The 26,627-nt window shown below is 30.6% G+C and overlaps 2 protein-coding genes across 2 annotated transcripts; one reads left to right on the top strand and one right to left on the bottom strand.

Moving 5' to 3' along the window:
- The first annotated feature begins 826 nt into the window (after positions 1-826).
- LOC108686372 (ceramide glucosyltransferase) lies at positions 827-23,636 on the top strand. The gene is made up of 2 exons (XM_018191640.1): positions 827-2,916; positions 23,580-23,636. The coding sequence occupies exon 1, from the start codon at positions 1,710-1,712 to the stop codon at positions 2,904-2,906; it is 1,197 nt and encodes a 398-aa protein (XP_018047129.1). The 5' UTR covers positions 827-1,709; the 3' UTR covers positions 2,907-2,916; positions 23,580-23,636.
- LOC108686371 (histone-lysine N-methyltransferase SETMAR-like) lies at positions 12,317-12,829 on the bottom strand (the record flags this gene model as incomplete). Its single annotated transcript, XM_018191639.1, has 1 exon — positions 12,317-12,829. A coding segment is annotated over one exon (513 nt), but the record flags the coding sequence as incomplete, so codon positions are not given.
- Positions 23,637-26,627: the final 2,991 nt, after the last annotated feature.

Raw genomic sequence — 26,627 nt, 5'->3', positions numbered from 1 at the left:
ATATTATAATAAAATATATAATGTATTGAATTATACTGTTTGATGTAATGTATAATAATTGGCAGAAATATGTACAATACATATTTGAAATAAAACAATTTCTATTAAATGGTTTTTTAGATATAACAAAATAATGTGATAAAAAGCTATGTATATAAGCAAAAATTACTGCTTGAAAATATTTGTGTACTAACATAATACCAACATTTTGAGATCCAAAATGAATATGATGTGCTGTCATTGGCCTAGTTTCCACTGAAGATTCGATCTGGATCAGAATAAGAACCAATCAACTACAGTCAACATTATAGTGATAATAGTATGCTATTGTACACGTGCATTATGCCGGTATTACTCCAGACATACTTATTGTAGATTCGGATTTACACAAACATTTTATTATATTTGAATATATGCAAAAATTTTTCAATTATCGACTGCTACAAAAATTTCGTTAATGTGAGTTTCAGAAATCAAAAGCAAATGTAGGTGGCGTTTGTATCTAAAAACTATTCGTTATCCGATTAATAGCAGAAATTGCTTAGTTGTAAAGTAATACGATAAAATTTTTTAAAAATAGTATTGGATGAAAATAAGTTCGACTGGCGGTCTTTCGAGTATTACGAGATATATTTGTCGCAAAATGCTGGGCTTACTACAAGTTTGAGCGCACGCACAGAACTGGGCTGGATTCTCCTTCTCGTATTCCACGAATCGTTGCATGGGTGCTGCTAATCGACATGGGGTATTTTTCTCTCGATAATTGAAAATTCAGAAGCGATATATATCAAGTGTATATACATCATACGATAGAATGCGCGTCAGATATTAGTGAGTCATTCGTGACGAAATAAAGGTGTTGGTTTCTACGTATGGTGAAGAAAGATGAGAGAGGGGAGTAGTCGATGAGACGTGTTATTGCGCGCGTCGCATTTGGTTACATCGGGAAGTTTTCTGTGGTGAGACAGATCGTTCCGCTTCGATCCCGAAAATCTCTTTCTCATTTCCTCCTTCCTCTTTATCCCCTCCTCTGATCTTCCTTCTTTCTCTCTCTTGCTTGTTTCGCGTAACACAAAGCGCGAAAAATAAGGTAACCAAATTCGATTTGAGTGACTCAAGAACGTCAAGAATTATGATAGTGTGCGATTTGTTAGTATTGATAGAAAGGGAGAGTATCAATGTTATGAAACGCGATTGCGAGGAATAGTGACGTATTTGAGGTAGTGAAGTCTATAACGACAATGCGATCCAATCACGGTTTGACTATACCGTTCGCTTGTCGATGGAAGATGAAATTCTATCCTGAGCAAGAAGCAAGTTACCTCAACACGAACGAATCGCGCAGTTGACGCGCTCGTCGGTGCGAGTCAAAGAGGTTATCGTTTAGGTTTAAGCGAGCTGGAGTGGACCGGAGCGTGAATGTGTTGCAAGAGGCGAACACGTTGTCGTCGTCGTCGTGGTCGTCGTCGCCGTCGCCGCCGTCGTACTATGAAAACGACAGTGATGCTCGATCAGTAGGGCGCGTCACTCGACGTGAGATGAAGATTCCCGTGATTCTCGTGATGTGTCCGCACGAGGGTACCCGGTCGAGGCAAGAAGAAGTGGAAAGAAAGCAGGACAAAAAGAAGGAAGAAGGTGCCGCCGGTTTGAACACGCCGGCACGCTAAATTGCGGTGGCCTAAAGCCCTCGCTCTCTTGCTCCTTGGAAAATGAACTCCATGTTATATACTCTCTACGGGTTCGCGATATTTTTCATGATATTCTGGTCGGGTATGTGGATGGTTCATGTGCTGGCATTAATTGCCGGTCGTTGGAAGCTGCATCGGAAGATGAATCAAGCGTCGAGCTACGAGACACCGCTGCCAGGAGTGTCCGTGATAAAACCCCTGATGGGGGTTGATCCAAATCTATTCGGTAACCTCGAGACCTTCTTCACCATGGAGTATCCCCGATACGAGCTCCTGTTTTGTGTTGAGGATGATTCCGATCCTGTGCTGATGCTGGTGCGCAAGCTTGTCGAGAAGTATCCGGAAGTTGAGGCCACGCTTTTCGTTGGTGGTTGTAAAGTAGGAGTGAATCCAAAGATCAACAACATGCAGCCGGCATACGAGGCCGCCAAGTACGAACTCGTGCTGATCAGCGACAGTGGCATACGCATGAAGGAGGACACTCTACTAGATATGGTTCATCATATGACGGATAGAGTGGCTTTGGTTCATCAGATGCCGTTTACCTGCGATCGCGAAGGTTTCGCCGCCGCGTATGAAAAGATCTTCTTCGGTACAGTGCAGTCACGGATGTATCTGGCTGCGGATATGCTCAGGATAAACTGTCATACCGGTATGTCAGCACTTCTGAAAAAATTCACATTGGATGAGGTCGGTGGTCTAAAAGCGTTCGGCATCTATCTCGCAGAGGATTTTTTTTACGCGAAATCATTGACTGACCGTGGCTGGCGCATCACTGTCTCCTCACAGCCGGCGCTACAGAACAGTGGCCACTGCGCGGTCGATTCCTTCCAAGCGCGACTACGACGATGGGCTAAATTGAGGGTAGCAATGCTGCCTACCACTATTGTTCTTGAACCGTTGAGTGAATGCCTCGTTCTGGGTGGGTTCGCTTCCTGGGCGGCTAGCGTCTTGTTCGAGTGGGATTCTTTAGTATTTTATTTGGTACACATACTTTTATGGTTTATGTTCGATTGGACGTTACTGTGTGTAGTGCAAAATGGTCCGCTGCCTTTTAACAAACTTGAGTTTGTGTGTGGTTGGTTGCTCAGCGAAATCACGAGACCATACCTTTTCCTTCAGGCTGTCTTGGATCCTCTCATACAGTGGCGTTCACGTGTTTACAAGCTCAAATGGGGTGGCGTCGCGGAGGAAGTTAAGGCGAAAGTCAAATATTAAAAATTCATGCGTGAGTGTATACGTACATGCGTACGTGTCAGCTAGACACAGAAATAAAGCTAGTGTTTTTATTTTTTTTCTTTCCTTTTTTCAACTGATAAGCGCGTATGTATGAGGTGTTCAAATATCATGAGATATTCTGATCTCCCTTTTAGTTAATCTTTTGATAAAATTAATAGTCTTTTAACTTATAATTGTAATAAATTAAAAATAAAGACATCAGATATGCTAAGAAATTAAACAAGATAAACAAGAACAAAAATTAACAATTTTTGTTTTACACAAAAGAATTTGTCTTGGAAAAGTTATCATTCCCTAAGTTATCAAAATATTGATTTGAATAAGTTCTATTTAAAACTATACATATTACCAAAATTATATTATAAAAAATAAATACCTTTTTTCTTATTGATTTTTTTTTAGGAAGACAATATCATGTTTTCAAGTTCGATAAAATTTTTTAAATATTAGGTTTGAAAGAGAAATATATATAATATAGACAAAGCTCTAATGCGTGGTCTACAATAATAGTAGCAGTAGTGGATGAGACTGAGTAAAAGTAACAAATTTATCAATTACAATTGAATGTGAGAAGAATAATCGATTGTGATTGATCAATTTTTTGCTCTTACAGCCTCATCCATTACTGATACTGCCAGTAGATCACGCATTATATTGAGCATTTTTGAATTTTTAAATAACTGTCATTCGATAAACTGAAATTCTTCTGTTGCATGCTCTTTCACTATACATTCGCATAATCAAGTGAGCATGCGTTAATTCAGAAAACATTCGAAAGGACACACAATGACATTTTAATTTTATATACTATTCAAATAAGATATAGATTGAAAAATTCAAGAATATGGGAAGCCCAATTCCGATCGTTCTGTAATAGGCTTTCTACAATAAGCCATAACTCTAAGCTTTAAGTCTTAAGCCATAAAAATTGGCTAATCACAGTCGAATGTGAGAAGAATAATCGTTTATGGTCAATTTCTTATGGCTTAAGATTTAAAGATAAAGTTATAGCTTATTGTAAAAAAACCCATTATAGAAAGATTTTATTGTTTTACAAATTAATGCTCAGAATATCTCGTTTTAGAATAGAATTTCTCGAGTAAGAATTTGGATGTACATTCTGCGATTTTCAAGTTATGATGTGTTTTTAAAAAACGTTCAAAGTTGTTTAATGACAAATCTCTCTTATAAGAATTGTTATTAAAAAGATGAATTTAATTCAACATTTTATATATAATATTATTAGTACCATAATAGATCTGTAAAATAAATAATAAAATAAAATTTTTTTGTATTTATCCTGGAACATGGCGAATTAATAAAAAATTGTCTAAACAATGTCCGTACTCTTACATGAGGAATTCTAGCTTAGATTATTATTTCACTTGTAGAATAAATTTTTCAAATTTGTTAATTAGCTATAGGACAAAGAATTTCTGAAGACTTGAGAATTTTTCTTTCCAATAAATCAATGCATTTGAAATTATTGTATAATAAGTAGAATAATAATACTTTCTGTATGTGCAAATTGATATGCGTTTTAAATTTATTATGAAGACCAATTTGTTTATTGAATAAACAACAAAGAGATAAAGCCCGTAATGGTCGAAGCTGGATCTTAAGTACTTAAATATTTCCATGTGAATATTACAGTCATATGCAATACATGTAGTCACTTGAACTGCGCGCTGAATTGATTTTTCGAGCTTAGAAACGCAACTTAACTACTACGGTAATATCACAAATTAAATTGATAAGCAATTTAATAATTTGATACTTAATCAGGCATCTTAGAAATTTCTTAAAGAGATCTTAATATGTTGAAAAACTGTAAATAAATTTATTACGAAAAATATTATCTCGAGAGTCGAATCTGTATGAGAGTCTTAAGTCTCGTCTACAACAATCGCAGCACGTAAATCGCATTCGTATTCGCATTTACGACAAACAATCAGAAATACGGTAATGATACTAATGATTGATTAGTTGTTACGAACGCGAATGCGAATGCGTTTTGCGTGTTGCAATTTATCTAAACGGGAGGGGGGGGGGGCTTTAAGCCTTTAGACCACCAAGCAATAGAATTCTTGTACAGAATACTAAGAGATCCAGGTTCGACTTTCGGCCGAGATAATATTTTTCGCAATAAATTTATTTACAGATTTTCAGTATGTTAAGATCTTTCTAATAGGATCTCTAATTGAGTATCAAATTATTAAATTGCTTGTCAATTTAATTTGATATTACTACAGTAGTTCAGTTGTGTCTCTAAGGAAACGCTATTATTATTTCTGTCATTCTATCTTTATTGTTTATTAGACGTAAAACAAGGATAGAATTACACAAATAGCGCTAATAACGTCTCCCCAACCGCATCTTTCGTCCAAAAAATCAATTCGGTGCGCAGTTCAAATGATTACGTATGTAGTATATGATATGTAAATTCGCACGAGAATATTTAAACACTTAAGATTCAGCTTCACTATTACAAGCTTTATCTTTTATTAACAAGTAAGCAATATCATCAGCAAAGCTTAAAATGCAATGAAATAAATAATTTAATCGATTTCTTGATGATTTCATATTATATAAAATATATAATAGAAAAAAATCAAAAAAGCTAAATGATATATTAAGACTGTATAATGTGCATACACAATCAGTATTCATATAATATAGTCTTAATATATCATTTATTGGCTTTATTGACTTTTTCTATTATAATTTACAAAATATGAAATAAAAAAATCGACTAAATCATCGATTCCATTGCGTTTTAATTCCTTTGCTAATGACATTACTAAATATAAATTTAAAAAATATTGAAATAATACATTTTTTATGTATATATAGTGTATATAGTGTATATACATCCCAAAACTGCTAATATTTTAAACACATTCTTTGTAATATTCTAAGATGATAAATCTAATATGAAAATTCCGAGGTTAGGAAAGTTTTCAATCGGAGAAGAATTTAAAAATTACGAATGACAGAGCTAGAATTTCGCGCGCTCAAGAATGGAAAGATGATCAGTGTGAACTGTGAAGTGCTAATTTTTCTTATCATTAAAGGTATGAAATTACCTTCACATCGATTAACTTGCCATCCCTAGCGCGAAATCTAATCTTGTCATTTGTAATTTTTAAATTTTCATAATTTTTTCATTTTTTGATTTAAAAACTATTATAACTTCAACATTTTCATATTGGACTTATCATCTTAAAATTATTACAAAAAAAATCTGTCTTTAAAGTATGTATCGTCAGTTTTGGGATACCGTGTATATATTTGATTATATATTCATCAAATATACATATGACGAATTGTTCCCTTGATTCCACGTGAAATGGTCCATATTTTCTCGAAAACTATAATAAAACCAAATGTAACTTATAGGACAATGTAGAGTATAGTACCAAACTTTAAGTTGAAGCTTCTAATTTCCGATGCAATGTAGTGATTTCATGATTTTGTTTGTCTAATCTCCACTATTTTTTGAAAATAAAGTACAATGATTATTTTCAATGTAATTTTATATGCTAAATGTGAAATTAAAATTAATAATGTTTGAATTGCGCGGAAAGTAGTAAAAAAAAATCAAAACTGTCATTTTTCGTCATAATTGTTTTCTCTTTGCAAATAAACATTTAGTTTTTAGTATCCACTTTTGAAAGATGAAAATATAATAGTTGTATTATTTTTAAAAATGCTCTTTTTTTTTTATTAATACGGCATTTTTATGAAATTATGTATTGCATAATTATACACAGTGTTGAAACGTTTAAAAGGTATCTAGTTATAGATATAAGTATAGATATAAGTGAAAAAAATATTTAAGTATAAGTGCAGATACATTTTTTTTATAATTACCTATGGATACTGATACAAGAAAGAAGTATCCGAAAATTTTAGTACTCTTTAAGTACTTAAAAAAGGAAAGAAAGAAAAATGAAGAAGAATGAAAAAAATAAAGAAAATAAGAAAAGAAAAAGATCTAAACAGCATAAAATATATTTTATTTATTTATTTTAATACATAAAAGAATGTCTCGAAGAAAAACAACAAACTGCATATAGACTACTTTTATTTTATATAAATCTACTACTTATGTAGGTACTGTTTGAATTTGGATAATGAAAATTGTAATTGTATGTACGTACGTCATCGCGATGGATTATCGATGGGAACAGCGTGACAAACTAGTCACGCTGTCTTCTCACTCATGTAATTTTTCCCTTAAACGTAAAAGATGAAAATTTTTTATTTGCACACATACATACATAAAATTTTTCACTTTTCTCGATTTTGCCCTAAGAAAAAAATTACTCCGATTTGATCCCAAGCACCAAAGCTCTATAGAGTTTATTATGGATGCAGGAAAAATCGCAATTCGTCACAAATTGTTCTTCTCTAATCTGTGTATTCCTATATCCATAATAGACTCTATAGAGCTTTAGTGCTCGGAATCAAAGAAGACCGGCGTCGCGTCATCGGTTTGCCATTTTTTTTCTATGAGGTTCTTTAGTCGCCAATTACTAAATATTAGGAATTAAAATTATTTAGGCGCCCGGAAAAATTTTTTTATAATTATATAATTTCATATTAATTATATACTGTGTAAAATTAAATATAATTATATATCGGAGATAAAAGGTTATCCTAAAAGGGAACTATATTCTATATAGAATATATTCAAATATGGGCATGTTTCGTATGTAGGATCTCTTACGAGATCATTTCTTGTGAGGAGATAGAGCGGACTGAACTGAATTAGAAAGTCGTTTACTATTTTACAACTTTTGCTAATATTTTAGGAGACATTAATTTCTAAATATCATTAAATAAGCGCGGACTTAAGTATATATCATCGGTCGCGTTTGTAAATGGTAAAGGATTTTTCGATACAGTCAGTTCGCTATACCAGTTCGTGAGAGGCGATTCCGTCGGGGACATTCTGTATACAATTATATATAATTTTATATATAACTAATATAAAATTACATAATTTTGTAAAACTTTTTTTCTTCCAGGTGATGAAGCAAATGAAAGCACTTGTATAAAATTAAGAATTAGAGAAGAAAGATGATTTCAGTAATAAAAAATTAAGTTTCCAATATGACATAAAATAAAATATAAGTATCTTGTATTTATATATCTAAAACTTAAAAGATACCATACTAAAAAGTAACTAGATACAGATATAGGTATTTCCGCCCGTAAGGATCTAGATAATACTTAGGCCGTGGTCCGATTCTTGTTGACAACGCTCATGAGTATCGTTTGTCTTCGTTCAACATTTGAAAAACAAGGATGAAATGATTTTTAAGCGTGTCAGCGTAAATCGTGACCTTAGATACAACTAAAGTATCTAGATACTATATCTAGATATTTTTACCTAAATACGTTCCAACACTGACTACATATCATTTGTTAACATTGATTAATTGTTTGTTATGATAAACAAAAAGCTAGCTTTCTGTAGCGTTTATGTAAGGTTAAGTCTATCTTCGGATTACTTCTCAAAGTATTATTTGTTCTTCTTTATTTCATGTTTTATTTGTTCATTGTTGAAAATTATTTATTTCAATAAATAAAATTTTTTGTAATTTAATTTTTATTCTTTTTATTCTTTTAATTAAAATCTTTTTTCATTTTTTTTGTCCAATCCAATTTTAATTCCAATTTTTATTATAACACATATGCTTTGATAATGCGCGAATTTTAATACTGAAAAGTTGTATTATTTAAAGTTGAAAAAGATTTCTTAATAATTAAGTGTTCTACTGATATAAATGCATGTTGTTATATGTTAGGGATAGCTTTTGCGTTTTCAAATCGACTTCAAAAAGATCTTGCTATTTTTTTTTTATATTCTTTGTTACTGAAAAATAGAATTTTGGATAAACTTTCGAAAAACCAAATCCCTCCGATTTCGATAAAACTTTGTAAAAAGCTTCATTTTAGGTAAAAATGAAAGCCCTTAAATTTTTGTGACTCCCAAAAAAAGCTATTTTTTTAAATAAAATAGTAAAATGAATAATTTGAATAAATATTCGCATGGAAGTTGTGCGTTCTTAAGCAGGGGGGAGGAAGTGGGATGGGAATCGCTTCGCACGGAAATCATGCGTCTCTAGGCAGAGAGGAGGTAAGGTGGCAGGAGGGAGATGGGGTGGACCTCCGCTTCGCATAAAAAATCATTATGCCCCGTAAATAAGGGGTGTAAGGTATAATAGTATTTAATATTATATACTAGAAATAAGATAATAACAATATTTCTTAATAATAACAATATTTCTTAAATTTCTTTTATTAATAATTTTTAATGAATAACGAGCGAATAAAACCTATTGGAGGTCACTTAGGGTCATGAATTTGACAATATTTGTCAAGGTCAAAGTCATCAGGGCTAGCTCTCTTGAATTGGAACTTTAATATTAATATTGTTATTATTTTAATATTAATATTGTTATTAATATTAAAATTGCTACATAGCATCAAAAACTAGAAGCTTCAACCTAAATTTTTTGATACCTATTGTACATAGGACGCGTCAACGCGTGTACGTGCACACTGAACGCGATGAGCGATGAGCGATGAGTGATATTCAATGAGAGCTTTGTATGTGAAAAAAAGCAGAGGATATCACCCGTTTTTTCATTGGATATTATTCGTTGCTCATCATTTATTGCGTCAAGTGTGTAGTAAACATTACGCGTGGTAAAAGACGATAACCAATTAGATGCTTCCAATTAAACTCTTCAGTTGTCTCTTGTCACGCGTAACGGTTGACGTATCCTATGACGTGAAAGTTATAGAGTATCTATAAATTATATTTAGTTTGTTGCTAGACGAGAGGATAGCCTATTTAACGTGGAATGATCCATATATATAAAAAAATAGAAAATTTCAAATATTCGCGAGAAAATAAACTTGGCCAAATTGATCCATACAATATGACGCGTCAGTCAATGAAAGAAACATTTAACATATATTTTTGTTAAGTATGCTCAATATAGTGCAATGCTTCTTTATTTATGCTATTTATTTATATGGTAGAACCTATCTATTCTAGTATCTTCTTTTTAATGTTTCCTTATATATATTTTCTTGAAACACAATCTTCTATATAGATTCCTTCGATTAATAAAAAAATTTAGTTGAAAAATTGATATTAAATGTTAGTAATAGATACGGCCATATTTAAGGTTAAATGTATCTATTGTTTAAATTGCTTTGATTATTATCATCGATGAAGTATTACTAAAAACACTTAATCCTGTGTAAATTTTTGAAATTTTTTTTGTTTTGTTATACAGAGCACCAATGAGATGCTACTAAAGACGGCCAGTCTTATAGAAGTTCGTATGACTGTTAAAATTTAAGTGATTAATAAGAATTTTACTGGACTGTACATTTAAAAATTCAACAATAAAAAATAAAAGTAACGGTAAATAATTCAATCTGAAATCCTGTCAAATAATTTGCGCAACGGTTACAGGAGGCGCTACTACACAAATAAATTCGCGAACTTATATGTTCTATAACCGGCTGTAGCGTTCACCGCGGATTGCTTCGTGGATGCCAGCTAGCCGGCGTTAATAGCGAAAGAGTTAAAAAATGAAGATATTTTAGACGATCAATTAGAGGAAATCCTGTATATAATAATTCAGATTAACTTATTTAAACATTAAAGATCTAGCTTTGATCATTATGACTGTTACTTCTATTTCTTATTAAGTGATTAAGAGTAAAAAATTAATATAGTCCTAATTTTATGATTTATTAGAAAACATGTATACATGTATATTTAAAATTCAGTAATACATGATTTTTATTTGTAAATTGTAATTTTAGTGTTATAGAGTTCGATTGTCGATAGAGATGATTATTGTAGAGAAAAAAATGTAATTTTGCAGTAATATATAAGATATTATACCCAATTAGCAAGTTGCTTGCAGTTAATTTGCTTGAAACAGTTTTAGCTACCTTCAATATTTAAGAAAGTGATTTCGATTTTGCCTATTAGATTGTCGATTTTTATTGCTACTAATTTTTATGAGCAACTTGATAGTAACAGTTGTCTTTTTATAAACTGATCGTATAATAAGTTGTTAGAAATCACAGAGCAACATGATGGAAACAATTTCCGTCTAAAATCTTACGTTCATAAATTGTCAGTAATCTGACAGCATTTTAACTGAACGAGTTTTAATTGTCGAACTCTCCAAACGTGAATGAAACGTGATCGAAGTCCTTGCGGGGTTGTCAAGTCTCGGGAAATTTCTCAAGATTTAACGAAATTTGATGAATTGATAGGAAAACAGAATTTTAGTCGAAATCTATTGAAAATTTTAAATTTCTCCAATATTTAAGGAAAAATATATCAGGAAATATATATATCAGGAAATTTCATAATTTTTTCATAAATACGAAAGAAAATTACAACACAATTATTATGAAATTGTTATAAAACTACATGTCATACAGATTCTCTAACAAATTTCAACCGATTACTTATAGATGTCGCGGTCATCGGTTATCGGTCGCCCATATACATATTACAAGTCTGTTTTCTATGACTGAATTAGTGTACGTGATGATAATAAGTTAACATATAATTGAAAATTCCTATTTCTATTAAAATAATAAAAATCACCTAAATCTGGGCTAATGAGAGTCAGCGTGAACGGAGGTGCGTAATAAATCTTTTACAAATAATTGTTAATCCACACGATGTATTGATACCATCTTTATTTGAAATCTTGAACGTTTCGATTCTCTTTGGAATCTTCATCAGCAAGATCTTCTTAAACCATACTATTGGGTTGCTCAAAAAGTCATTGCGTTTTTTTCATTTGATTTTCAGATGTGTTTATTTAATATACGTAATGAACATTAATCAATGATATATTGGCCGTTTTGTTCGATGACCTTCTGCTATCTCCCGGGCAACTTCATAATATCATGTTCATAAAACTTCCCATCCTTCTCTGCGAGAAACTTGTCTAGGTGCTGTTTGAGGTCTTCAGAAGCAAACATTTTACCATTCAAGGAGTTTTGCAAGGAGCGAAAGAGATGGAAATCTGATGGTGCAAGGTCTGAGCTATATGGTGGATGTGGTAATCCCAACCATGTTGCAACAATTTTTGCCGAATGACCAAACTTGTGTGTGGTCTCGCATTGTCGTGGTGAAATACCACACTCTTATGATTGATTAGCTCGGGACGTTTCTGTGCGATGGTGCATCACTTAATTTCTGCAGTTGCTCACAGTAGACATCGGAATTAATCGTTTTGTTCTTTGGAAGTAGCTCATAGAAGACTGGTCCCTTGCAATCCCACCACATTGATAGCATTATCTTCTTTCTCCGCTTTTTCGCCTTCACCTCACTTACTCCAACTTCTTTTTCGGCTGACATTGTTGTAAACAATCCATTTTTCGTCGCCCGTGATCATACGCTTCAAGAATGGATCGTTTTCTTCGCGTTTGATGAGTTGATCGCAGACGCTCATGCAATTCGTCAGATGAATTTCTTTCAACTCATGCGGTACCCAAACAACGAGCTTCTTTACGAAGCCTAGCGATTTCAAATGGCCATGAATACTTCCAACGGACACTTTTAGAGCGATAGCAAGCTCCCGAACCGTTGAATGCTTATTTGCTTGCACCAATGCTTTCATTTCATCGTCGTCAATCTTGGAAGGCCTACTGGAGCGATGAGCGTCTTTGACTGAAAAATCACCATCATGAAATCGGGCGAACCAATTCTGGCACTGGCGTTTTTTGACGACATTTCTGCCGTAAACTCGACGCAACTTTTCCCTTGCTTTAGTTGCTTTCTTCCCTTTTTTGAAGTAATAAAACAGAATATGGCGAATGTGCTCTTCTCCATGTTCGAATCACAAGTGCAAGCACAAAACTCGACCGAATCGCGTCAACTTTTTTTTTTGGTTTTTAGGTTGAGTGTCAACAACAAAACGCGCGTAAACATTTGACATTCACGCTCGCATATAAATAAATGTGGACAATCTATTGGAAAAAACGCAATGACTTTTTGAACAACCCAATAGATTCGCGAACGTTCGATCACTCGCAGGTTGTTAAAACTAATATTATCTGTTTAAATTCATATACACAAAATATTGAAATTCAACCAATAAAATAACGAGTATCACACGATCGCCAAATCATGAAACTTTTATATTAATATTCACAACTAAACACATTTTATGTCAAAAATCAAAATTTTTAAACGTCGCATTAATATTGTGTATAAAAATTATATTAATGCGACGTTTAAAAATTTTAATTTGTAGTTTAGTTTTTCTTTTTGACTCATTAATTTATTTATTAATTTATTTGTATTCTGTCGTTAATTCCTGTATTTAATTATATTTGTACTTTTACAATGATTATAAATTACTACATAATTTTAAACATAATGTTAATGTGACGCGTTTAAATTTTGATTGTGTATTCTAGATCTTCGTTTTCTAGATCTTTCGCTTCTTGTATTCAATTATGTTTTAAACTATTACAATAATTTTCTGTTTTTATATTTATTATATCTATGACACGACATTATATATGTTAAATATATATGTTATATATATGTTAAATATATATGTTACATATATCATATAGGTTAAAATCAACAATTAAATACGAACTGCACTGTCTTTTTCTATTTTATATTTATTATGATTTATTATTTTCCATCGATCGGACTTTTGTCAATTTTAACGTTAGACATATTCGTTACTCCAGATAGATTAGACGGAGTTCAAACAAATTTACATAAAATTATTATAAAATGTGTTTAATTGTGAATATGAATATATTATCATTATATATGAATATATTGATATCATATATCAAAGTTTCATAATGAGATTTGATGATCGTATGGATGAGTTACTCGTTACTTTATTGGTTGAATTTCAGTATCTTATGTATATGAATTTAAAGAGATAACACTTTAATAGAAATACAGTTTTGGCAATCTGCGAGTGATTCTACATCGAACATTCGCAAAATCTAGTATGGTTTAAGAAGATTGCTGATGAAGATTCTAAAAAGAATCGAAACGTTCACGATTTTAAGATTTCAAATAAAGATGATATCAATACATCGTATGGATTAACAAAATTATTTGTAAAAGATTTATTGCGCACTTTCATTCGCGCTGATTCTTATCTTAGCCAAGATTTAAGTTTTTGTTATTTTAAGGAGAAAGAGTTCTTGTTTAACATATTTATTTCTATTAATTAAATGTGATCTCAATATGATGTGATAATACTTTCAAGCTTATTAAGAGTATATTTCTTTCTAAAAATGTTTATTATGTCTAAAATTATATTATATAATATTAAAAAATATTTTAATATATTTTGATTTGTTTTTAGTTATATAACTCGCAACATTATATAAATAATGTATATTTATGTATTTGTATACTTTTATTATTAAAATAAAATAATTTTTTTACACTCCAGTTTATGTTATTATTTAATAAACATAAAATAAAAAAAATTAGGAGATCTTTTTTTCAGGATTTTTGTGATTTTATCTTAGATTTTCATAAAATTTTCTATCTTTTCAGAAATTTTTCGTATTTTTTTTCTAAGAATTTCTTGGGAAATTTCACTACAAATTCTACGGAAATTATTTTTTTCAACTTGGCAACCCTAAGTCCTCGATAAGAATAACAAGTGTATATCTTAAAGTACCATAACATTTTAAATTTTAAAGTATCAGGAGATATCAGTTATTCGATAACATTAAAAAAAATATATTATGCTTTTATTTTAGAGCTTTTGGAGTTCATTTCAAAAAATTATTTCATTAGAACACTCAGCTGAAAAATCTTTCAGTGCTGCATCTTTTATTTTTTGTCGTTTTTTAAAATCGAGAAATTATAAAATCGAGAAATTAAATAACTCGATGCATCCTTCTACTATCGCATATTGTTCAACTCCATTTCCATTCAACTGACAGAAATATGGACTAAATATTTTATGAAAACGATTTCCAACATTGTAGTAACATTTATGGCAAATTTGCTACAGTGTTTGCGCAAACAACCGTTGTCTGCATAATACCTAGATTGTTCCTAAACGAAATTATTATTGCTCTGGTGACAGCAACATAGTGGTAATTGAAGAGAAACTTGTGCTAATCTATTTCTTTTCTTATACCAAAAACCGTTTTGTTATCTGAAATAACATTACAAGTATGCGCATTTATTTATGTAGCGTTTATATAATATAAAATGAATGTATAAATAATATATTATCCAAATATTTATGTTGATACTCATAAATTTATATTAATTGTTGATTATGTCATCGTTCTTCAATTAGCTTCAGACTCCCTAGGACGGCTTTATTGATAGTTACGAAAATTTTCTCAGGATCGGCGTTTTGAATAGTATCTCTTCGGTAACGACAGAGAGAAATCTGAGAGTAATCATCCTGACCTTTTTTGTGTATCATATCCCGTAGGATAAAGTTCACGATTTTGTGTTTCTTTTCTGTACTATTAATAGATAAATATACTTCAAAGTTTGATTGTTCATCTTTGTCTAATCAATACCACGGAAGAGAATCATAAAGTTGTGGACATTATCCTATAAGATTTGATATATGAAAAAAGCCAGGATATCCACTCTCTGGTTTCTTTCTAATTATATACGTTACGGTTTAATAATAACTAACAGTAATAAAACCTAGATATATATACCGGATATTCAAAATGAAGTCTTACAAATTTTTATCTCGGAAACACGATATTGAGAAAAATTGTTCAATAGATAAACGTTATAGGGTTCAAAAAGATATATTTACTAATCTTATTAGTAGTTAGTTTGACCTTGGTTGACATCGCCAAGGTCAGGTGAAGGTCACATCGATTATTTTTAATGGAATACCTAATTTTTTATTCCAGTATCTAATCTAATAGTTGATATCGAAAGCTTTTCAAAATATTATAAGGTTATTTTTCATTGTACTTTTCGAGTTATAAGGCTATTGAAAGTTACAGTAACGCCGGCATTAGCATTACACAAGGTCCGACCAATAGCTAATACCTCTTGAATGTTGTTTAGGATCATGTCCTGGATAACATTTGTCAAAAGTCAAAATCAAGACCATTGAAGATTATTTCTTTTATTTTCATTTTTACACTTAAAAATTCATTTTTATGTAAAAATGAAAATAAGAGGTATAATCTCTATAGATTCAGAGCTCTCTATTCTGCTTATTGTGAATTTCTCGTAGAACCACGTTGAAAATATCTAATATGAGATTTTATACGGATGCTGACTGTTGTCCTTGTAAAGCCTAATAGTGTTTTTATAAGGAAAGTAATGATATTTGAAACGGAAATTCCTTTTGAAACTGTTCAAGCAAATCCGAGTTTTACGAATAAATTTGATGTCGAATTATAGAAGCAATAGATGTACATATATCATAGAAGCAATTCAGATTCCCTATTCAGCTTATTGTAAATTTCTCGTAGAAAGTTATATTGAAAACTATGGAAATTTCTTATAGAACTTGGTAGTAATACAACAAGTACAAACTTTTTCATCTGCATTGAAAATATATTTATCCGGTTTAATGCGGAACTGCTGTTTCATGTACCAAGACATTCCTGATACAATTTTTTTTATACGATTAATAATAAATATAGAGCTACGAGAAGCCAGGTTTTAATGCTGTGCTTATTAAAAAACAAAAGTTTATTATAACAAACATTTCGATCACAATTGAATCGTTCTCAATGTTAAACTTAATATAATTTAAAATCAACTGCTCATTTGAAAGACAATAATTTGACGAAACATATGATAAGATTTAGATAACAATTACAATGATATATAAAATTCATCGTTGTGTATCTATCACTATCGTTATGGATGATTGTTGAGCATTATTCAATATATAAATGTGAAAACATAGATACAGCATTATTCAGATAAGAACAAGAAAATGTAGATATTTTACAACGCTTGATGGTCATCAACGATTATCTTATAAAGTAATCTTAAAGACGCAAATGTTCAGAATTAAACTGATCAATGAACCAACTCTGATGAGTATAGTCAAGACATGTTTTATACAATTTTAATTTTATATTTATATTATTATTTTTATAACCTTTTATTATTAGATATACAATTTTCTATTTTATTTCTATAACCGTTTCTTCATAATTGTGAAATTTTGCGTATAAATTGAGAAAATTATTGTAGCGATATACGGTTATTTTTGTAAATTGTTATTTATATTTTTGTTAAATTATGTTTTTAGACTATACTCAGAGTTGATTTATTATATGTATATTTATATATCAGTTTAAGTATGTAATTCTGAACCTTGCGACTACGTTTTTAAGGTCACTTTATAAGATAACCATTGATGACCGTCAAGCGTTGTAATATATCTACATTTTTTCACATTCTCTCTTCTCCGAATAATGCTATATCTATGTTTTCATGTTTATATATTAATGCTCATATCCATAACGATAGTGATACATATACAAATGATGAATTTTATATATTATATTATTATAATTGTCTAAATCTTATGATTTGTTTCGTCAAATTATTTCAAATGAGTTTTTCAAATGAGTAGTTGATTTTAAATTGTATCAAGTTTAACATTGAGAATGACGAAACATTTATTATAATAAAAAATTTATTTATAATAAAAAACTTTTGTTTTTTATTAACAGTATTAAGACCTGGCTTAGTTTGTAGTCCTATACTTATTATTAATTTTATAAATTATTTGAGCCTTTTTTCTTATATTATTTTTTATACGATTTTATCTGACATTTTTAGCAAACATGTATTAGATGTACAACTTTGCTTCCGCCGTTTTCCTATAGATGGCTTTAGCGGTAAGTGGTGGTCGAAATAAATAGATCATAGACGTCATACAATAAACTTGGGCATCTGTCAACATAACCCCATAGAAACATTAGTCGATTTGTGTCTGCATCATAAAGTTATTTTCGATTGAAAATAAATCAGTTTACGAGCCAAATTCTCGTCATTTGTGGGAGGTTTTAATTTTTTGCTTCAATATGAAGAAATCTGCGGCTGAGACTCATCGAATGCTCTCAAATACTTATGGTGAGGCCGCTATTAGTGAAAGAATGTATCGTGAATGGTTTCAACGCTTCAAGAACTGTGATTTTGACGTCCAAGGTCAATATCCAAGCTCTGTATTTGGTGGGATCAGCTCGGCGTAGTGTATTATGAACTGTTAAAACCGAGTGAAACAATCACAGGCGATCGGTATCGAACGCAATTGATGCGTTTCAGCCGAGCATTACGAGAGACACGATAAAGTGATTTTGCAGCATGACAATGCTCGACCCCATGTTGCGAAAGTGGTCAAGACATACTTGGAAACGTTGAAATGGGAAGTCCTACCCCACCCGCCGTATTCTCCAGACGTTGCTCCCTCTGACTATCACTTGTTTCGATCAATGGCACACGGCCTGGCTGACCAGCACTTCCGGTCTTATGAAGAAGTAAAAAATTGGATCGATTCGTGGATAGCCTCAAAAGATGACCAGTTTTTTCGACGCGGGATTCGTACATTACCCGAAAGATGGGAGAAAGTAGTGGCCAGCGATGGACAATACTTTGAATCATAAATGTATAACCAGTTTTTTACAATAAAGTCTCGAATTTCGGAAAAAAACGGCGGAAGCAAAGTTGTACACCTAATATATATACATATATATATACATATATTTACATGTATATACATGTATGTACAAAATTAATAAATTATAAAATTAGCATCATATATTATCGATTTTTTTTATTCTTAATCACTTAAATTTTAACAATCACATAACCGTTTTTAATAGTATTTTATCAGTGCCGTAACTTAACCATCGAGAGGCAACCGCCTTAACAGATTGAAATCGTCCTTACCTCTACCGATGTAAACCTGGCGCTCAACTTTATCAAAAATAAAAATTAATACTGCAGGCCGTTTGTACTTCGTTTGTACTTGTTTGTACCGATCATTATTTTGTTTGTACCTCAAATAGTTAAACAAAAAGTGAAAAATAAAAAATGGCCAGCGCAACTTTAAAATTTTTTAATTTCATTTATGCCATTCGAAAGAGAATCGTTTGTACCCATTTGTACCTCTATTACTTTCGTTTGTATCTCAAAGGATTCGAAGATACTATATAGGGGTTGCGCAAAAACTGAAACGCGCTGTATCTCCGAACTCTTTGAAGTACAAACGAAAATAAGAGAGGTACAAATGGGTACAAACGATTCTCTTTCGAATGGCATAAATGAAATTAAAAAATTTTAAAGTTACGCGCTGGCCATTTTTTATTTTTCACTTTTTGTTTAACTGTTTGAGGTACAAACGAAATAATGATCGGTACAAACAAGTACAAACGAAGTACAAACGGCCTGCAGTATTAATTTTTATTTTTGATAAAGTTGTGCGCTAGATTCACATCGGTCTTACCTCTTAATGTAGTCTTCGCACAATGCATGATAGAAATATACAAGATGTAGCATTCCCATGGATGCATGGGATGTGCAGTTGTTCTACTCAACCAATGGGATATGTCCTCCAAATGCACATGATGTAGCACGCATCCATATCCTTTTGATTACATTGATTTTTATAGTTTGCGAATTTAATTCAATTTAATTCATTTGTGAAATAAAATTATGCCATGGTGCAGTGCGTCTAATTGTCAAAATGAATCTATTAATCCTGCAGCAAAAAACATAAAGTATTTTACATTCCCAAAGCCTGAAATACGACAATAGTGACTAAATGCGTGTCAATAATAGCAAATAAAGTTAAAAATAAGTTAATAAATAAACTCAATATACTACAATAAACTATATAATAAAAACAAATTATTATGTATAATTATTGTCGCCCTTGATGAAAATGTAACGCTTGTCGAAACGTCAAAGAAATGTGAATAAAAAGTTTTAACGCTTCTTAAACATTTCATCGATTCCATTGACTCTTAGTTAGTGGTTTTGAATATTCATACATGCTCCCCCAACTCTTCCCAATCGCCTGTAGTAAAGTGTGTCCAAAACACATCTGTCACATTTTTTACATGTTTAAAATTTTTTTTTCTTCATTAACGTTTTTCAAACGCTCCACAATATTCTGCAAAGAGTGCATGGAGTAATACACTTCCTAACACTTCAATCATTGATATTTCATTTACTCTTCCTAAACATTCCGAAAAGTTTGCGGAATATCGATACTAATTGATTCGCATCGCTAATTACAGCGTTGATATATACAAATATCAACAAAAAAAAATATTGAAAAATAAATAATAAACAATAAAAATCGAAATTTTTAAGTAAAACTACAAAAAAATATATTACAAAGTTAAAAATGCTATAATGTTATATTTATATTTATATTTAGATCGATATGTTATTCAAAAGGAAAAATTATCAAGATGGCATTTTTGGTCCGATCAGATTTGCACTAACCTGGAGTGAATTAATGATATTTCTTCTGATAGAGTATAATGTATAGAGTATACGTATAATGTCAATAGTATTTTCCAATCCAGAGTTGGTGCAAACAGTCGGGTCGAAAACGCTACAAGTTTCGATGATTGCATAAGAAAGAAAAGAATAGAGTATCAATTCGCAGCAAAAATAAACGAACTAAATATATGAATTTAAAAGACACGAAATCTTCATAGCTTGCAACATAATTGAGATTAATACCTTATAAAATAATAATACCTTAAAGAATCTTCTTTAAAATAATAACTACAAGTCGGGAGTATGATTCTGTGAGCATGAATATGTCTACCGCCGGCGTTGGTTATTTACTTACATATGTACTTATTTTTTTATAATACGTATATATTATAAAAAGATATTTTATGGATATATTAAGAAAGATATTTTTGTTGAAATAAACATTTACACAAAGATACTTTCATTGTAATGGATATGTTTTTAAATTCGAGAAATTTAACTCACTGTGTCCCTCTGGGGGCGGTGCTACATTATGCTCAATGACATTTCGTTTATGTTTGTTGTACAATTCAATGCTTCGTTTAAAAAAAAACTTTATGTAATGGATATGTTAAAAAAAAGATATTTTATAAATATTTCCGATTGAGAACAAATTTAAAAATAATTATTGCAAATGTTGTAAAGTTAACCGATTTCGTGACTCATTTAAAATATTTCTCGCTCGAGAAAACAAACGTTCGAATGGAACAGGCATAATTGTTAAATAACGGTTGGCCAGTTTTGCTAATAAAGAGTACACAATCTTACGTATCGAAGGTCGATATAGGGATATTTCATATTGATACACTAAATCACTGACAAAATTATCGATGTTTTTTATTGGTTTTTAGATGGAAAAATATCGATTATGGAGACTGTATCGTTCATCCCTAATTGCAAAGAGTACAGAGCATTTAAATACAATTCGTGCACATTTTCAAGATATAGAAATAAAATTTTTTTTTAAATGGAGTCATTGAGCGTATAGCTTTATAAACAAACGTAAACGAAATGTCGAGCATTATGCGGCACTGCTACCAGAGAGACACAGCGAATTAAATTTCTCGAATTTAAAAAATCACACAGAGTGGGATAAAAGACAGTAGCATTGAAAGATTTTTTAATTGTTCGAATGAAATAATTTTTTTTAAGTGAGCCCCCCTAGGGCTCCAAGATGAAAATATAATTTTTTTTTTTAAATGTTTACCGAATAAATGAAATATATTTCAAAATATTATCATTTGCTTATCTCAATTGCATTTCATTCACGTTTAAGAAATCGACGATACTCTGTTTACTTTCTCTATACAGCTTAATGTTCCGTTTATATTCAACGAACATTCTGCTCGTGCTTGCCGAAGAACTTATCTACGCTTTATTTAGGTTTTTTTTTAATATTTAGTTGACGTTTCCTTTATGTTTCGTGTTCCAATTTCCGCTTCTTTCGGGTTTCGTTACTCGTTCCCTTATACTTCCTTTACATTCCAATTAACACTTTATTGACATTCGCTTTATGTTTCGTCTTCATCAGGGAAATTATGTGTTACATTATTTGCGACACATATACTGTAACAATCAAAACGTATGTAAAAGTTATTGTTTACACCACAAAAGTTATTGGTTCAAAACCTCTGTTGGATAATTGTATGTAAATTTCGGATTCTTCAACTTCACGAGCGACCGAGGAAAGGCTATCTGATTTTTTAAACTTCATGGACGGTTATGATATAGGCAGATGATCACATAGCGAAATTTGGTTGATACTTTAATATTTTATTCAGATTATTTTGAATTAGGCGATGTTGTATTTCACGTCAGAACAAGAAGTAAACTCATGTTCTGCTTAGTAATGAAAGTCGATTAATATCATTGGTGACATTTATATTTCCGAATATAATCGGCAAATTCTCATGATTATATTCCGAATTCGTTAATTCTTCAAAATATATCTAGAAGACAATATAATATGAAATATCTATTATTTAGAGAAACTTATTTTTAAGATATTCCTCGTATTATTACGGATTATTGCTTCATAGATGAGCATATATATTTAGGATGCAATAATATTAAATCATAAATCATGTAGAACTATACATTTTTTCTGTAACCCACATAAATATCGAATATAGATAACGATGGAAGTGCGGTTTAAATAAAAATCAAGTGTTACATGTATGTGTTATATGTATATTATGTATATCTATGAATATCAGAGTAATAATAAATCATAAAATTAATATGTTTTATTATTACCATGTTTTATTATAAGCTAATTACACATTCAAATTTTAATAATTTCAATCATGCAAATTTCTTTATTAATATAATAAAAATATTTCTATAAATGTTTAGTCTGTAATAATATTTTTTGTCATTACTATTAATAAAGCACTGTAATGATTTTCTTTTATTAAAGATTGTTAAGTATTAATGTACAAAGTTTTTTAAATTGTATCTATGATCACGCTGTATAGTGAGTTGAGTACCGAAGTAGATTTTATAAAGTTTTTGATTTATATATATTTAATCAAAATTAAAAATTATATTTCAATGTATCATAAACATATAGTAAAATAAAAAAAAATTATAAAATTATAAAATTATACGAGATATGTAAGATGTAAGATTTGAGATTTTCAGAAATTAGTTTTATATTCTTTCTTTGAGTACTATATCTACTATATGCTATTGAAATTATTAATTTCTGTTTTTAATTTTGTACACACACATTGCACTTTTTTGTGTTTTTCTTAAATGTATAACATGACTCACTTATGCGTTTCATCAAAATCGTAATAGCGATCTGGGTATTCTATATAAAAGTTTGTGTTTTGAAGCTGTAAACTCAAATTCTCATTCTGCATTAATCTCCTACAATATATTCACTAAGTGATCTCATATGTAAAGTACGTAAAGTGAAAGAGTGAGTGGAAGATAGATCAGTATGTAATATTTTTATCTTTTATTGAAACAAAAATTGATACTGATGAAAAGATTCTAGAATAGAAAAGTTTTGCTATAATAATTCTATCAATATATGAAACTAGATTAAATGTAAAGGTCGATGATACTGTTCTTTTTTGTAGCGATACTACATGGCTGCGTCTTCATCTTTCCATGCATCGTTATGGAAATTCATTCTACAGTTAAAAAACGAATTGAGATTGATGCATGCGAATACATCATTTTCATTATGGACTTGGCAGTTAAATCATCAGATACAGAATTTGGAAGAGCGTGGTTTTTCTGTGACTAATCTTGATCAAATTGTGGATAAGTATTCCCATTCTTTATACAGATTTACACGTGCACGATCTACATACAGATTTACACGTGCACGATAAAAAATTTCAATTTATTGCAAATTATATTCTGTATTATATATTTGATTTTTGTATAGATACGTATATACAAGTGGGACATTCTTTGTTAAGTCGGCCATCCAACATTCCAAAATTGTATTTGATGTAGAAAAACCATCTTGCACACAAATGCTTCAGCCATAAGCTATCGAAAACCATATGAACAATTACAAAATTTAAGATGGCGGATCCAATATGACATAAGCAGGAAAAAGGAAATAAATGTTTCTAATTTTTTGATTTTTAATTTTTTCTTAATTTTTGTTTTTTTCCGTTTTTAATTTGTTTTATTTTTATTCATATTTTTAAATGATTATTTATTACACTAACTGAAAATTTTCTACGGAATTTTAATAACTTCTTCTTCAGCGTATGAGTATATTTTAAAACCTTTTTTAAATTTCTAAAATTTGATAGCAGATTTGTAATTAGAGTCTATGACACACTTGAAAACAAATTCTAAAGTGAATTCAACGAGTACTGACACTGTCTTTTATTTTATTTCCTTTTTTTTGCTTCATGTTCGTCCGATATTGGATCCACCATCTTGAATTTTGCAATTGCTCACATGTCTTTTGATAGCTTATGCTTGAAGCTAAATTTGTGTGCAAGATGATTTTTCTACGTCAAGTACAATTTTGAAAGGATGGCCGACTTAAAAGAATGTCCCAGGTATAATTTTCGATGTATCCATCATTTATCTTTTACTTATTGGATTGCAAGCAAAATGCAAAATTGCTAGTGACCTAGTAAGAGCTAGTTCTAAGTAATTTATGTAACATTTTTATGATAATAAGGTTTCACTGATTTTAAAATTATATTATTATATTGCATTGTACTGAATTAATTTAGAACCGATACATTTATATATATATAATGGACATCAATTGTCTGGACATCAACAATCTAAATAGCGATTCGTTTTAACAATCGATGTGCAAACAAAAATTTATTGTATATTATTATATAGTATTATAATATATTAATTATATTATTTTTACTTTCATGATGTTTACGTTTAAATTGTACACTTATCATTTAAAGTTACAACACTTTTATCAATAGGTTTCAAAATGCAACCTGCTCACCAAGCAATTAGTTGTTCTTGATGAATCAGATGAATCTATTTACATTTAATCACTCTAAATGCAAGATTAAGTTCCGAAATTCTCCAAAAAATAAGTCTTGCAATCTTTTAGCTAATGAATGTACAGCCACAGAAAGATTGCAGCTTTTTTTGATAGATTTTAGAACTCAGTCTTGCTCGTAAATCATAGAGCAGTTGAACGTAATTGATTAGATTCATGAGTAAGAACCAATACTCAGTGAGCTATTCCGAAATTCATCGGAAAAAAGTATTGTAAACTTTCTGTGATCTACTATGTTTAATGCGTCGTTTATATTTTGTTTTTCTTTGTTTACTAAAAACATTTTTTTTCTATGCTAATTCATACTGATTTCTCGATTTGTCTTGATAATTGATATCTATATGTATTTACGATACATCTTTGTGATTTTTTTTAAAGACTTTTATAATGCGCTTGTTTTTGTGTCTGTGAAGTTAGCACATTAAATCTTACAATTTTGATTCTTGCTTTGTTTTGAAGAAAAACTACTATGAATTTTTCATAATTTATAACAGATTTGTTTTTTGTAGCTGAACTAGTGTACTTTTGGAACTTAAAGTAAGATAGGTACCCTTTTAGAATTTGAAACGAAATATGTATGTTTAATATTTGGCGAAAGCCAGAAAAAGTTCTAGTGCAATCTAGTGCAAGAATAAAAATAGATTTAATAAGAGTTTTGCTCAGTGACAATGTGAAATTTATTACCTTTTGAATATCAATAAAAAGTAGCATTCTATTTTTTAATTTTAAGTTTCAGATTATTATTAAGCAGAACTCTTGTTACAAATAGGAAACTTTTAGTCTCTCCAAAATGAAACTCTGATTCAAAACTATTTTTAGTGTTCAGATTGTTAATTTCACACATACCTTGTTTTTAGTAGTGCGAAGTTTACTATGTCAGGTCAAATACAATAAATGAGTTGCGTTAAGAAGACAACATTAATTGAAATTTGAATAATACATACATTAGAGTAATAAGAATTCTATTTAAAATCTGCGCGAAATTTGCAAGTTGTCATTGAAACATTGAAAATGATAGACTTTGTATACATTGTTATAATGCTTTAGAATAAAGCAAAGCAATACATACCATGCTGAACATGCTTATATTTAATTCAATTTTTTACGCCAAAGTTATTAATATAATGATATTATTATTAGGTGTACAACTTTGCTTCCGCCGTTTTCCTATAGATGGCTTTAGCAGTAAGTGGTGGTCGAAATAAATAGATCATAGACATCATACAATAAACTTGGGCATCTGTCAACATAACCCCATAGAAACATTAGTCGATTTGTGTCTGCATCATAAAGTTATTCTCGATTGAAAATGTCAGTTTACGAGTCAAATTCTCGTCATTTGCGGGAGGTTTTAATTTTTTGCTTCAATATGAAGAAATCTGCGGCTGAGGCTCATCGAATGCTCTCAAATACTTATGGTGAGGCCGCTATTAGTGAAAGAACGTGTCGTGAATGGTTTCAACGCTTCAAGAACTGTGATTTTGACGTCCCAGGTCATGCTCTGTATTTGGTGGGACCAGCTCGGCGTAGTGTATTATGAACTGTTAAAACTGACTGAAACAATCACAGGCGATCGGTATCGAACGCAATTGATGCGTTTCAGCCGAGCATTAAAAGACAAAGG

The sequence above is a fragment of the Atta colombica genome, unplaced genomic scaffold (genome assembly GCF_001594045.1).
Source record: "Atta colombica isolate Treedump-2 unplaced genomic scaffold, Acol1.0 scaffold178, whole genome shotgun sequence".
NCBI classification, from domain to species: Eukaryota; Metazoa; Arthropoda; class Insecta; order Hymenoptera; family Formicidae; genus Atta; species Atta colombica.
This window is presented reverse-complemented; position numbering and strand designations above follow the sequence as displayed.